This window comes from Ochotona princeps, chromosome 1, assembly GCF_030435755.1.
Source record: "Ochotona princeps isolate mOchPri1 chromosome 1, mOchPri1.hap1, whole genome shotgun sequence".
NCBI classification, from domain to species: domain Eukaryota; kingdom Metazoa; phylum Chordata; class Mammalia; order Lagomorpha; family Ochotonidae; genus Ochotona; species Ochotona princeps.
Genome location: NC_080832.1, coordinates 34,074,090 through 34,090,215, shown reverse-complemented (window position 1 = coordinate 34,090,215; position 16,126 = coordinate 34,074,090). Strand labels below are relative to the sequence as shown.

At 38.1% G+C, this 16,126-nt stretch overlaps 1 protein-coding gene across 4 annotated transcripts in view; it reads left to right on the top strand.

Annotated features, from left to right (window-relative positions):
- Positions 1-16,126, top strand: part of LAMA2 (laminin subunit alpha 2) — a 634,064-nt gene that overhangs the window by 484,611 nt on the left and 133,327 nt on the right. For all 4 annotated transcript variants that reach the window (XM_058676547.1, XM_058676596.1, XM_058676658.1 and 1 more), the window contains 5 exons: positions 389-551; positions 2,317-2,527; positions 8,439-8,555; positions 9,068-9,231; positions 10,494-10,632. In XM_058676547.1, the coding sequence (XP_058532530.1) occupies positions 389-551; positions 2,317-2,527; positions 8,439-8,555; positions 9,068-9,231; positions 10,494-10,632 (794 nt within the window). The remainder of the gene's footprint in view (positions 1-388; positions 552-2,316; positions 2,528-8,438; positions 8,556-9,067; positions 9,232-10,493; positions 10,633-16,126) is intronic.

Below are 16,126 nucleotides of genomic sequence, written 5' to 3'. Positions count from 1 at the left end.
ACAGTATTTTTTAACTGACTACGACTGTCTTATCTGCAGTGTGGAGCTTGGGTTTTCAACTGCCTAGGGTTCTGCTACAATTCACATGTTTACCTGTTACCTGAAGAGGTTTAACTTAACTTCTACATTTGTATTTCTTCCTTTGGGGAGTAGCAACACTAGATTTTAATTACCATGCCCTGGAAAAGATACATAATACAAACAGTAATATCACATTTCCCTGTGTGTTTCCAGGCTCTGTATTAACTGCCTTTCTCTTTCCCAGCAGGAACACCCAGGGCCAATCGCATTTCATTCGGGGACGGTGGTGAAGAGCAGATGTTGAATGCCATTTTTGCGTGTGCCATTTTGGTTTACTAATTTACACAATTTGTCTTACCCCCCGCAGCTGTAAATGAAAAAGCTGTAAAGCTTAATGAAACTCTAGGAACTCAAGACAAGGGCTTTGAGAGACATTTGCCAGACCTTCAGAAAGAGATTGATCAGATGATGAAAGAACTGAGGAGGAAAAATCTAGAAATGCAGAAAGAAGTGGCTGAAGATGAGTTGGTGTGAGTACAAGCTCTGTGACACTTTCACACATGAGCAGAAAAAACTTAGTTTTTCTGTCCTGAAGAATGTTTTTGCTATTTCATTTGGTTCCTATTCATGCTTCACCTTGACGTTAAATGAATTAAAAGCTTTTTATGATCCTTTCTAGAAACAGACCAATGGATTTGTTTTGTACATTGCCTGTAACAGAACATTTTAGAATCCCAGTGTCCTTTTCTTTTAACAAAGGCACTTTCGGATAAATACAGTAATGACCTTCCCAGGTCATTCTGTACATTTAGTCATCTTACAAAATGCTGAAGAATCAAGGGGAAAAAATCCAGTATGTTCAAATAATGGTTGGGAATTTGAGGTTTGGGAAAGGTAATAATGATTTTATCAATGACAGTGAAATTGTAATGATATCACAATCAATAAAATCAATACATTTATACACTTAGAGCTAAGTTAAACATGCTGATCTTGTTAGTAATTAAATAACATCATAAGCCAGCAATGTGACAAACATCTGAGATTTTCAACTTTAAAGATTTATTGTCTTGAGTGCCAGTGCGGTGATAAAACAGGCTAATTTTCTACTCGTTAGTATCAAGCATCCCATAATAGCATAAGTTACTATATGATCTGCTCCACTTGCCCGGAAAACAGTGGAGGGTGGCTCAAATCCTTGCACCCATGTAACCATATTGGGGGACTTGAAAAGAAGCTAAGCCTACTGACTGAAACACTCCTATGGCAATTTCAGTCATTTGTGGAGGGAACAAAGGATTTATTTACTTGAAAGGCAGAACGACAGAGACATGAGGGAGAAAATAAAGAAAAAGAGATTGATCCATCTACTGAATTACTCTCAAGGTGATCACAACAGCTAGGACAGGCCACAGCCTAGAACCAGAAATTCCATCCACGGCTCCCACAAGTATGGCAGGGCCCCAAGAACTGAGTCCTCTTCTGTATTCCCAGGCATGTTAGCTAGGAAATGGGATCACAGATGGAGCAGCCAGGATTCAAATCAGTGCCTCAGTATGGAATGCCCCCATCGCAGGCAGTGTCTCAAACTGCTGAGCCACAACTAACCAGCTCCCATATTTGAGAACTTTCAGAAATACAATTGTTAGGCTCCCTCCTGAAAGTACTGACTGGGGGAACTTTGGCGATGTGTGGTAGCACTCTATGTATTAACAGGCCCATGAGGGAGGTTGATACATTCTAGCTGTTGAATCACTGCTTCTCAAATATGTAGCCCCGTTAAGAACTCAGATGCCATTCCTTAAGCAATGTAGATATATTAAGCAAGAATCACTCAGAAGAAAATAGAAAATTAGGTCAAAATTACAGCATTACACTAGCACAGCAATTACACAGAGTTCTGTTTGCTGTTCCTGAGCAGGCATACCAATTTTCTTTCTGTCCGTTCAAAGTAATAGAGAAAATGTCTCATGATGATGAAACACATGCTTTACTTTGTTCTGGTTTGTGAAATGAATCATAAAACTGATTTCATCACTGAGCAGAGTGTATCATAGGAGACTCTTTCCAATGGAAAAGATTATCTCACTTTAAAAAAAGTGACTTTTCAGTTTAATTTTGATGATAAGTTATCTTGCCACTGTCAAGAACATGTTTTTCCATTTCACTTAGTACATAGTAACTGTGCCTGAATAATTCTTATGTTTTCATTCTTCACATATTAGTGACTGCTTACAAAGTAAATAATCACGCAGCTGTGACATGGGTTTACAACCTATGTTTGGGTGATTGCAGGGCTGCAGAATCCCTCCTGCAGAAAGTGAACAAGCTGTTGGCAGAAGCCAGGGGGAAGAATGAAAAGATGGAGAAGGACCTTCGTGAGACACTGGCAGATTACAAAAGCAAAGTCGATGATGCTTGGGAACTCCTAGCAGAAGCCACAAATAAAATTAGAGAAGCTGACCGCTTATCTACTGCAAACCAAAGAAACATGACTGCTTTGGAGGTGAGCTCTGGGTGAACGTGAATGTTCATCATAAGCTTGGGGAGTAGGGGTCAGTGGTCATACTGGGGGCAATTGGAAATGTCAAGTGGACGTACAATTCCAAAGGTCAAGAATGGAAAAGTTGGGAGACTTATGAGAAGCAAAATAAAGAATAATCATTTGAGGAGGCATGGTTTTTAATGACCTTAATCCAAGAATCAAATAAAATGTAAGTCACTTAAAATATTGACTGTTTTCTTAAGAAAATACAATGGGGGAAAAATGCACACTGCTGGGAGTCAGAAGACTGATTTCAATGACAGCTGTGCCTCTAACTGGAATTCCCAGCTATGTCTGTCAATACTGCCTTTAAAGCATAGATGACCCAACTCTGTAATGAATGGCCTGTATTACTGCATATCTTGGTCATCTGTAAGAGTTAGCACATGATTTTGCAATTCCTCTAGCACAATCTACTAATGTGTTCATAATCTGGCTGCTAGAAACCGTAAAAGTTCTCCATGTGTTCAAGTGGCATCTGAATTCATCAGAAATTGAAAGGTGAGATCTGAGAAAATCTTAGTCCCTTTTTCTGTGCATTGTGTAATATGTAGATGACATTTCGAAAGAGACCAATGTGGATGGATCAAGTCTGCCTTCCTTTCTGCCATGGAATGGAGTTACTTCCTATTAAGAACTTAGGGAAAAGAAAAGGGGTTTAGTGCAGCAGTCGGGATACCTGCATCTCCTGTTGGACTGCCTGGTTTTCAGATCCAGCTGTGCCTCTGGTTCAGGCTTCCTGCACACCCTGAGAGGGAGCAGGTTGTTGTATGGAAAATGATGGGAGTTTTTTTTTTTAATTTCCCTTTCACTTGTTGTTACTTCCTTCTCAATCTAAACATGTATGGACTATGACTAAACTCATCACTTGTTATGGCACATGCCTGAATTGACATTTAAAAGACTTTATCTATAGAATCTAACTCCAGCAGGTACAAAAAGAGTTGTTTACCTGTATCTCCTCTAACATACAATTTCATATTCAGTGATGGCACTCTCTGCTCTATAGAATGCTCTAGAAATGATTGTTGAATGATAATGACAGTTAAATAGAATAAGTTAGGATTTTTCTATTCCATCATTAATTTCCATTTTCCTTTGCATAAGCAGTGAAGGACACATTAAATGTTTTTTGTTTGTTTGTTTGTTTGGTTGGTTGGTTTTAAATTCCACAATGCTATTCTGCGATTTAGCCTTGTCATTCTGGCAAAACCCTGACAAGGCTCACTTTTGTCCTAACTAATGTATCTAATCTTAACCAATTTGGAGCCTTCTGACATGCCAGTAATATTCAAGAAAAAGCACCATCTGGAGAGGCAGGAACCTGAGCTGCTGTCCCATTCCAGGCTGCAGCATGATCCATCCTCCTCTGCATGAGTTGTGTAACTTACCTGGAGGTGCTCCACTCCATTTTATGGCGACAGTTTAAGAAATTAAAATTACCTGTGTGGAAAATGTAATGAGCATTTGAGAAGTATTTCAAGAAGAGTTATAGTCACCAGTAAATGGTGCTTCCAGCCACTGCTTCCTTTTTGTGATGTTTGAAACCAGGAGCCATCATTTTTGGGTGTCCCTGCAGATGCCAGAAGCTTATTTACTCAGTGCTAAGTTCTAAGTAGTCCTTTCTATATTCTCATTTTATAAGCCAAGCTAAACTAGAGGGTTGTTTGAAAAATATATTGCATCTAATAAACTCACTAATCTAACATGAATAGACACAAATTAAGATTGTTTGGGTCCACAAAGTCTGAGATCAGACACGCTGTTTTGTTAAATAGATCCCATGTGCTTCCTTCCGAGGTCTGGATAGGCTTTTCTGGGGTGTGAACCACAATCTGTGTTCAGAGACTCCCTGGGTTAATTAATGCTCACCAAAGATTGAGAACAACTGAAGCATCTGATGATTCCATTGTACCTGTACCCACAAAGATCATATAAAGAATTTCCCCCACTTAAAAGTTTATTTTGTAAGACCTGACATGGTAGCCTAGCAGTTCAAGTCCTCACCTTGAACGTTCCGGGATCCCGTATGGATGCTGGTTCGTATCCCGGTAACCCCCCTTCCCATCCAGCTTTCTGCTTGTGGCCTAGGAAGGAAACTGAGGACAACCCAAAGCCTCGGGACCCTGCACCTGCATGGGAGACCTGGAGGAGGCTCCTGGCTCCTGGCTCCTGGCTCCTGGCTTCAGATCAGTTCAGCTCCAGCCGTTGGGGCCATTTGGGGAGTATGTCTCAGTATATCTGACTTTGCAATAAATCTTTTTAAAAAGTTTATTATACATTATATAGATATAGATATTAGGGATGCAAGCATGTGACTTTTAATAAACATATTATATCCAGGGGTGGGAGTTCACTGCAGCTAGTGGAGTCACCACTTGGTGTGCCCTCTTCTCATACAGAGTGCTTAGTTCGAGTCCCAGCTACTCCTCTTCCAATCCAACTTTCTGCTATTACACATCCTGAGAGGCAGCAGATCTGTGCCTCAGGTGTTCGAATTCCCGCCACCCAAATGGGAGAGCCGGATTGAGTTTCCAGCCTTTTGAAAAAAGTAAAAATTGAAGTTTGCTAAACCTAAAAAATTATTGTATCCAACCTCATATTACTTGCTTCTTGGCCAAGGCCATCAGTGTCATCTGAAAACTTGCTAAATGCAAAGTCTCAATCCCTACCCCAGGTCTGTTAACTCCATAACCCTGAGACTGGGGCACAGCAATCTCTGTGTTAAAATCTTTCCAGTGAGTCAGGTGTAAACTTGAGTGCAGATCAGCACCTGTACCTGAATTTGAGTATTTAGGTTGAACTCTTACCATGACATACACTTTACAATCCTTCATATATAGTACAAAACACCATGTCTAATGTTTCATGTTTAGTGAAAAGTGTATGCACAGAAGCCACTTTGTGAGCTGTAGGAATTAACACACTTGAAAAGCAAAGGGGGAGCTCTAAATATCTCCTGGGACTTTGGAATGGCTTAATACAAGCCCTGATACTTGTGCTGGGTCTTGTAGGGGAAACACTAATTAATAGAAAAGAAAGAGCATGTCAGATATAAGAAAAATACATATGCAAAAGCATGTAGAAAAAGAAGGTAATTGGAGGAAATTCAATTGTTGATAGTAGTAGAATGAAGACTGCACATCAATGAGTAGCCAAAGTGACGATCAGAGGGTCCAGCGCCTGGGTTTTCACAGAACTGCATTGTAATGGACTAAAGGACTTGGTTTTACCCTGAAAATTATATAGAGAAATTTAGATATACTTGAGGATTGAAATATGGGTTTGTGGAAATTTATGAGTGCTTTTTTTGTAAATTGGAGTTTTACTTTGGAAATTAGAAAGACTACATTAGGGAAGCTGGTGGGATGATATGCAAATGTTGGTCAGGTATCGCCCATATCAAGGTACTGTTGGTAACCAGGTTGTTTTAAGGTTGAAGAGAAATGATTCCTGTCCTCTTGGAACTTAAAGTATAGTGAAAAGTTCAAACATTTTAACATTTCTGTGTATGTAATGCTGAGATAGTAAATGTCTGGAGAGTTGGTGAAAGACTCACAAAATGACTACATCAAACCAGAAATTGGAAGAAATTGACTAAAGGGAAGCCCAACATTAGGACAAAAACAGAGGTATGGTATTTTCAGGGGTCTAGGATGGATCAGATGGGACAACCACACCTATTCAAATCCTGACATTTTTAGCACAAAATGGCTCCAGAAACGGCATCTCAAATGAGATTATTGAATGTCACCTAATAGGAGTAAACAGGCATTTTCAGTGATGATGATAAGTCAGAAGGCAATGAGGGATCTGATACACAGGAAAGATCGCAATGAACAATTCACTGAAGCAAAGGATACATGTGAAACCATCTGTCCCAATGTCTACCATATGAGCTTGCCAGAAGAGGAACTACAAAGAAAGTGAGTTGCTACATGCAGAATACACAGGAAGTTTGCTATTGCAAGATCTTGAACATTTGTTGCTCATCTTCCTGCACACTCACCAAACAGAAAAGATGTTCAACTCTAAGAGCTTGGGAATGAAAGAAGACAAATTAATTAGAAGCCAGGAATACAAATGGAGTCAACCTTGATATCCAAACAGAATGATTAACAACAAGGCTCGTGGCATATTTTGAAGAGGAAGTCTATACATGGGCCTTACTGTTTCTTCTGCAGATCACTTCAAAGTCCTGTTTCAAGTGTTTCATATCCTAAAACATTGTACATACATCCCCTCTGTTTGTTTTTTAGCATTCATTTATCGTTATCGTTATTAAAAAAAAAGTACAATGCATTCATTCCCTAGTCACCTTCTCCCTCTTTCAAACAATCCAAAGAGCAGATCTTCCAGACTGTAGCCACAGAGCCTGTTATCAGAGTCTTCCACAAAGGGAAAACAGACTTCTTTTTTTCCTAATAAAGAAGTAGTGAGGACTCTTGAGGTACAACTATTGTTTTTCTCTTAATTTGGTGTTACTTGTCAGTGATTTTAAATGACAAAGTAAGTATTTGTGTACTCATGCGTTTCTTATATAGTATATATAATGTACAGTATATATAATATAAATGTAGTATTACTATATTTAAATGCTTAGTGAAAAGAAAACATTAAGCTTACATAAAAGTTTTCTTTACACATTTGTTCATGTTTGATACCTCCAAATCAGTATCACTCATGTTTTAAAGCTAGATTCCATCAATGTCCAATCTAAAATTAGCCACTTCTAAAATCCCTTTAATCTTTCAATCATCATTTCTATTTTATTGTGATGAAGAAAAGTTTTGATCTTTGCATGACAATTGCCTGCTTCCTTGATGTAATTTCATTGGAACTTTACAAAGGAGTCTCATTACTTTCTTGAAATCAAAACAGTTATAAGTTCACTTAACACACATATTCTCCTCTCTTCCCTTGGTGTCACATTTTAAGTTATCTTGATTCATTAATAAGACCAAGCCATAGTAGAGGAAATAATCTTGGAATTCTTATACGTGGTATAATTTTTAATCGTTTGATGTAGAAGCTAAGGGCCAAAATTGGCTATGTTTTAACAGAACTTCAAACCCTTGAAAAATATGACATTAAAATGAAAGAATTAGGGAATGTCCCTACCTTGTTGTCTGTGAAGAGAGAGTTACATGTCAGAATATTCCCTGAAATAATTGTCAGTGGAGTAGTGGAGGGACACATCCAGGAATGGGCTTTCTTTTCATTTATTAGTTCGATGAGGAAACTTCTGGGTTTTACATGTCCAGTGAAAGAAAACACAGCTTTAATATTGTGGTGAGGCCAGGAATGAATTCCTATAGTTTTGAGAGAGGCTGTTTTCTCCCTCCTGGAGAAACAGTCCATTCTGCTTACTCTTCCCTGGGAGTTTTTTTTCTTTTTCTTGAAAAGTACTTCATCTAAATTTTCTTAGAACTCCCACTTCTTTGACTTTCATAGAACTTCTGTAGAATAAGACTTCTGTTTATATTCATGAAGTACTCATTTGTTTATCGATTCTGGAACTCAATATAATAATTCCTGTGTATTTCAGCATACAGTATAGCTCAGCACTTAAATTTTAGTTAAAAGAGATATTCCACTTTGTTTTAAAAATGAATTCAATTCCTCACCTGCTGCCCTATGACTTTTCTTCACTTAGATCATTTTTTCACAATAGAAAAGTGAAATTACCTGTGCAGATCTCTAAATAGAATAACTTTTAGTACTTTACATTATTCTCATCTAGCCAGACTGTCAACCTGCAATACATTCAACGGGAAAATTTTATTCAGACGGCTCAGGAATGTCAAGAATACAGAACTGGAAAGGTTTTACTCAAATGATATTTTGATGTTTTGTCCCTCCTGTATTACAGAAAAAGAAGGAGGCTGTTGAGAGTGGTAAACGACAAATTGAGAACACTTTAAAAGACAGCAATGACATCCTCAACGAAGCCAGCCAACTTGCAGATGAAATCAACTCAGTTATAGAAGTGAGTATTTGACAAGCCCCTAGGTTAGCAGAGGCCATTACGGCATAGGCTCTCCCAAAGAAGAAATCAATCAAATATTCCATATCACAAGCAAATGTTAGTATTTTCTTATTTATTTGAAATTAGTTGGCATTATTTTGTGGCCATATATTTCTGTTGAAAACAGAACATCACGTTGTTCTAATTCTCATTTGAGAAATGTTAATCTAAAAATACTTTTAACATGCTTCTAGAACATTACACAGAGTGATTTATGGTAATAAAAATGTTAATGTTATAAGATCATAATGATTATCATTTGTTCATTTATTCCAATCCATCAACATTTAAAAAAATAGTTTCTTCTTGGTATATGTTGGTATCATTCATTAAGTGATATGTTTTATTCTCTTTTTATGATAATAAATTTGAAATTTCATAAAACACTAAGTGTGTGTAATTATGTCTGAGAGAAAAATTAGTAGAGCCTTGGATGGAATTGTTTAAAATGCCCTCTCCTTTTTATATATCAGTATGTTGAAGACATTCAAACAAAATTGCCTCCAATGTCTGAGGAGCTCACAAATAAAATAGATGAACTCTCCCAGGAAATAAAGGACAAGAATCTTGCTAATAAGGTGTCCCAGGCTGAGACTCATGCAGCACAGCTGAACAACTCAGCTGCCATCCTTGATGGGTATGTCTTTTGTCATTGGAAATGTCTATGTGTCTTGATACTTGTCCCAAAGTTTGCACAGGCAGAAATGTGGGGAGTCATTTCCAGATATTGATTGTAATTATGAATACAGGTGTTTCATGGCTTCTCTGTAAAAGAGCCTTATGAGGAGGGTCTTGAAAAATCTACGGGATCAGCATCAGAAGTCCAAATTAACATTGGATTCAAATATGGTGAAGCAGGAAATTAACATAGTCCTAGGGATACACTTAGAAAAATTATTTTCCATTCTTTATTGGAAAGGATAGTAATTGCTTTGTTAGCATTTTAAATACTAGTATATAAACACAATCTATTTCAAATTTCAGTATCACATTTCTAATATGACTCAAAAGTATTATTTAAAGGGTTGTTTTTCATAAAGTATCCTCATATATAGTTTAAATTTGTTTGGCCATTGCAACTGTGGTAAGACACTCCATTTTCCCTATCAAATAACAGCTTGCTGTAACTAGGACTGCTCCATGTGTTTATGGAAAAGGGGGCAAGAAGCAAAGATGTATTTTACTTTTTAATAGTTTTGTAAATATGAATACCATGCTTCCTCTGTAGTTTCTGGACCTATCATACTGCAAACAGTTACTACTAGTTCCAGTAAAAATTTTCCTAAATAAATCTATATTTAATGTATTTTACACACAAAGCTATGTATTTAATACTCATTGATACAAAGGAAATGCTTAAATACCCTGAGACAAACTATTTTATAACCAACTTACAAAGGTAGAATGAAGATGCTAGATTCCACAGTAAGCTAGGCATCAGTGACCTATGCTCCAAGCCCTTAATTAAAGAAGTATTGTTCATGTAGCTGAACTAAGCCACTCAACCTTCGGAGAGTCATGTGTCTTTCCTATAAAAAGTGCACCACCCCAGGATATTCTGGGAGATTGATTCCAGTGATGTGATCCAACTGTTCCAAAACCAATAGTATACGTCACAAATATTGCAGAGGATTTTTTCCACTGAACATACCTACTTGATACACTTGGGTGGAAGGGGTTTTGAGGATGTTGTGGGCATTTAAGGTATGCTGCTAGAATTTTCTAGAAGAGTTATTTAGGGATGTAAATTTGATTTCGAACAGCAGAATAAATAAAGTCGGTATTTCAGTGTGATTTGGAATTATCACAGGCATGTTGACAAGGGTCATTTGGGATCTATATTTGTCATGACTACGATGTTCTGTCTTTACATAGTAACCACTCTGATTTCCCCAACAGGATCCTCGATGAGGCTAAAAACATCTCCTTCAATGCCACTGCAGCCTTCAAAGCTTACAGCAACATCAAGGACTACATTGATGAGGCTGAGAAAGTTGCTAAAGAAGCCAAAGATCTTGCACAGGAAGCTGCAGTACTGGTAAGAAACAAACTACATCATGCACTGAGAATGGAGATCAACCTTTCTGAACAAGTTGCTAAATTAAAATTTGCAGATTCATATGAGCTCTGGAAAATCCTAGTAAATCAAAATAGTCACTTTGAATTATTTTCGAATACCTTTTTAAAATTTAACCCAAAGTCAATGCTCGATATTCTGTAATCACAAAACTCTTTTCTGAGTCACTGGTCAAACAAATTGTGAGTAAACGTTAATAATATTATCCATTGTCCTTAACATCTCATAGCACTGTGTAATTTAAAGTGTTCAGTTTCAACAGTTACTCCTTTCGCTTCTCATAGAATCTACCAAAGACTTCAGAATTCAAGGTAGGTTGTGAGTGAACATTTGTCCATGAATTAAATATACATAAACAATAGTGTTAAATATTTTCATTGTGTTGGTCTTGAATAAAAATGCTTTCAGGGACCTCATGAGTATTACAGATGTTTACTGTGCTTTTAGGGATTATTTTATACAAAGAGTAAAAACATCCCATTTCCTCATCAATTCCTACCAATTCTGATTTCTCTGAAATCAGTTCTGCTACCATGTGTTCTATTTCTTATTAAAAATTCTAATATGATCATTGCATAAAATTTCCTATGTTTGCTTATTCAGTTTACAATATTTGTTTTCTTGAAAGAATTAGGAGAGAAGGGACAGAGAGTGAGAAAAATCATCCATTGGTCAGTTTCTCCACATGGCTTCAAATGCCCAGGGCTGGGCTAGGCTGAAACCCGGAGACAGAAGCTTTATCTGTGTTTTCTACTTGGGGGGCAAGGGCCCAATCTCTTGGGTCATCTGTGCCATCCCAGGTGCATTAGCAGAGAGTTGGCTCAGAAATGGAGCAACAGACAAGAACATGTGCCCGTATTGGATGCTGCCTTTGTAGGCAGCCGCTTCATTATCTATACCACAATACTGGACCCCCATTATCCTTTCAATTTGAATTTAATTTTGACATCTAACCTAAGGGTTTTTTTAAAAACCTGTATTCATCAGATAGCTTTGCATTTTAAAATTCCTAATTTCTAAATTCACCGTTTTCATCTAGCCTATGCTTTATTTATTTTTATTTTTTTAAATTCATTAATTACATTGTATTATGTAACACAGTTTCATAGGTACTTGGATTCTCCCCACCCCTCCCCAAACCTTCCCACCATGGTGGATTCCTCCACCTTGTTGCATAACCACAGCTCAAGTTCAGTTGAGATTCCCCCATTGCAAGCGTATACCAAACATAGAGTCCAGCATCTTATTGTCCAATCAAGTTCAACGGCTTCTTAGGTATACCCTTTCTGGTCTGAAGACAGAGCCAGCAGAGTATCATCCCAGTCAATTGAAAGCTCCAACATACCATCAGCAAAAATTTACATCATTATGGAATTAATTGACATAGTAATGAGTAACCAATATGTTAAAAGTAAATGTGAGTTCCTAGCCACCTTCTGTGACCACCTCACTTACATTTCAATTTTAGTTTATACACAACATATAACATTCATAACATAACATGTTATGCATAACATCATATCATCTTAAATTAAGGCAAACATGTGGTATTTAACCTTTTGGGATTGGCTCATTTCCCTTAGCATTATGGTTTCCAGTTTGGCCCATTTGGCCACAAAGAACTGCATTTTGTTTTTTTTAATAGCTGAGTAGTATTCCATGGAGTAGATGAACCATAGCTTTCTTATCCAATCCTCTGTTGATGGGCATTTTGGTTGCTTCCATGTTTTTGCAATTACTGATTGTGCTGCTGTGAACATAGGAGTGCATGTTGGTTTCTCATAAAACAAGTGTTCTGCATATATTCCTAGGAGTGCTATTGCTGGATCATACGGTATGTTGATTTTGAGTTGTTTGAATGTTCTCCATACTGATTTCCACAGAGGCTGTACCAGCCTGCAGCCCCACCAGCAGTGGAGTAGGGTTCCCTTTTCCCCGCAACCTCGCCAGCAAGTGTTGTTGGTGCTTTTATTCATGTGGGCCAGTCTTACTGGCGTTAGGTGGTACCTCATTGATGTTTTAATTTGGATTTCCCTTATTGCCAGGGAACTTGAGCATTTTTTCATATGTTTATTTGCCATTTGGGTTTGTTCCTTTGTGAAGTGTTTGCCCATTTCCCGTGCCCATTTCTTGAGTGGCTTGTTTGTTTTGACATTTTGGTTGTTTTGTAGCTCTTTGTATATTCTGGAGATTAGCCCTCTATCACCTATGTTTTGTGCGAAGATCTTCTCCCATTCTGTGGGTTGCCTTTTTACTTTGTTGATTGTTTCTCTAGCTGTACAGAAGCTTCTTAGTTTGATGAGGTCCCAATTGTTTATTTTGGTCTTGATTTCTACTGCTTTTGGAATCTTTTTTAGGAAGTGAGGGCCTACCCCTAAGTGTTACAGTGTGTTTCCAACATTTTCTTCCAAAAGTTTGAAGGTTTCTAGATGAGCCTATGCTTTATTACATGTTAATTTTTATTATCTAATGGTGCCTGGCAAAATGATTTCATGATTGAGGGAACTGATGAATTAATTTTGTTATAATTAGTATCTTTTATAACTAGATTAATATTTTGCAGCAAAGAAAATCTTTTCTTTTTGAAGATTTATTTATTTGTTTTGGAAAGGCAGATTTAGAGAGAGAAGGAAATATAGAGAAAAGAATCTTCCATTTGCTGGTTCACTCTCCAAATGGCCACAGTGACTGGAGCTGAGCCAGTTTGAAGCCAGGAGCCTCTTCTGGGTCTCCCACATGGATGAAGGATGCGCAGGCTTGGGCCATCCTCTACTTCTTTCCTAGGCCACAGCAGGCAGCTGGGTAGGAATTGGAGTAGCTGGGACACAAACTGGTACCAATAAGGGATCCTGGTGCATGCAAGGTGAAGACTTACCCTCTGAGTCATTGTATCTGGCCCACCAAAGAAAATCTTGATATTGTTTCATTATAAGTTACTTCTAATATTTTAGGTTAATAATTGTTTATTTTTACCCACATCTAATATTACCACTTTACGCTTAGAAACACCTGTTTTATGCCACAGTGAAATGTACATTTATTTCTCCTTACCACCAGTGCTTTCCATGATTCATCAGGCTTGGAGAAGCATTATAACATGTCCCATGTTATGATTATTTTTTCTCCTGTTTCCACAAACCTTGTAAAAATATTTAGATGTCTAAAAAATTGTAAGATAGCTGCTAAAGAGAATGACTAATTTATTAAATGACTACAGAAAATGCAAAGATAGCTTTTTTTCAGGATATTTTTGGATTTTATGTTTCATCAATTGAATAAAGAAAACTTTAGGGCCTGGCGTGGTAGCCTAGTGGTTAAAGTCCTCACCTTGAACACGCCAGGATCCCATATGGTCGACAATTCCCATCCAGCTCCTTGCTTGTGGCCTGGGAAGGCAGTCGAGGATGACCCAAAGCTTTGGGAGACCCAGAAGAGGTTCCTGAGTCCTGGCTTCAGATTGGCTCAGCACCAGCCATTGTGGTTGTTTGGGGAGTGAACCATCAGATGGAAGATCTTCCTCTCTGTCTCTCCTCCTCTCTGTATATCTGCCTTTCCAATAAAAATAAATAAATCATAAAAAAAAACCCGAAAACTTTAGTTTTTTAGAGATCATTATAAAATAGTTCTTTCCTGCCAGATAAGAAATATAGTTGCCAAATATTAAGTTGAACCATTACCTCATATATACACTATATATCAGATCTGGTATTGTTGGAAATGGATGTAAACATAAAAGGGTGAGATGAAATTTATTACCCCATATCTAGGTAAGACTTCAGTGATAACAATACAGAATGGTTCTCTGCTTATTTAATTGTAACGCAACAAACAAGTAAAACATGGCCTAAATAAATTAGAAAATACAAAGAGGGCCCAGCGACGTTGCCTAGTGGCTAAAGTCCTCGCCTTGAAAGCCCCGGGATCCCATATGGGCGTCGGTTCTAATCCCAGCAGCTCCACTTCCCATCCAGCTCCCTGCTTGTGGCCTGGGAAAGCAGTAGAGGACAGCCCAAGGCTTTGGGATACTGAACTCTCGTGGGAGACCTGGAAGAGGTTCCTGGTTCCCGGCATCGGATCGGCGCGCATTGGCCTGTTGCGGCTCACTTGGGGAGTGAAACATCGGATGGAAGATCTTCCTCTCTGTCTCTCCTCCTCTGTGTATATCCAGCTTTCCAATAATAATAAAAATTCTTTAAAAAAAAAATACAAAGAAGCAGAGCATTTACAGGGAAGAAACAAAATACCCATTTAAAGAAAAACAATAATAATAATCACTGAGCAAAATGCAAAAGAATGGGGGGGCCTGGCATGATGGCTCAGTTGGCTAATCCTCCTCCTCCTGCAAACACTGGCAGCCTGTACGGGTGCCTGTTTGTGTCCCAGCTACTTCTCTTCCCAACCAGCTCCCTGCTTGTTGTCTGTGAAAGCAATAGGAATTGGCCCAAAGCTTTGGGCAACTGTACCCACATGGAAGACCTGGAGGGAGCTCCTGGCTCCTGGCTATGGATTGGTTCAGCTCTGGCCATTGAAGCCATTTGCGAGTGAACCAGCAGATGGGTCTTCTCTTCTCTTCTGCTTTCTGTAAATCTGCCTTTCCAAAAGAAGTGATAAATCTTTAACTAAAAATAAAAAGAGAAGTTTTGAGAGAAGAAAATTTTGAAACGATTGTAGGAAAAAAAATAAATAATGATGGAAGTGATCTGAGGCATAATTGAAACAATATTTTCCACATCATTTCTACTTTTCAAAATGTACTTTATCTTACTATTTATAAATACACACAGATAAACAAGAGTGGAATTGACAGGAACATACATTTGAGAAAAAAATGGCATTTTTTTTTTAAATTTGGGCTAGAGAGGGCCAGATGAAGACACTGACAGACACACGTATTGTACATAAACGCGGAAGGCTCGCTTTTTTCCACAAGTGTTCACAGTAGCCAGTCCTGGACTTCGGCCAGAGCGACGAGCCGGGAATTCAGTGCACATCCCCTCTCCCTGCAGCAGAATCTGATTACTTGACTCTTCACTGCTGCTGCCTCACAGGATGCGTATTAGCAGGAAGCCAGAATCAAGAGCCAGAGCCAGTGTCCCCCTGACAATAAAGACCTTAGGAAAACACTCAGTGTGGGATGTGGAACCTACCCCAAGGCACTTGTGTTCTGTGCATGCTCTTCATAATAACATCTCATGTAGTGTTTTCTTTGGTGGCTGCAAGGGAAAGGTAAAATAAAATGAATCATTTTTTACATGATGGTATGTGAACATACATTAATTTTTCTCTTACTTTACTAAAATCCTATCAAAGACTCTAAAACAACAGATACATTTTTGAAAATTCTCTATTACGAGTGATGTAATCCTAGGTTATAAACCAAATCAAGTTTTACTTAATTATGAACGGATAGATTTCATAGTACTGTTACATTTCTGCCATGACCACCAGAGACAGT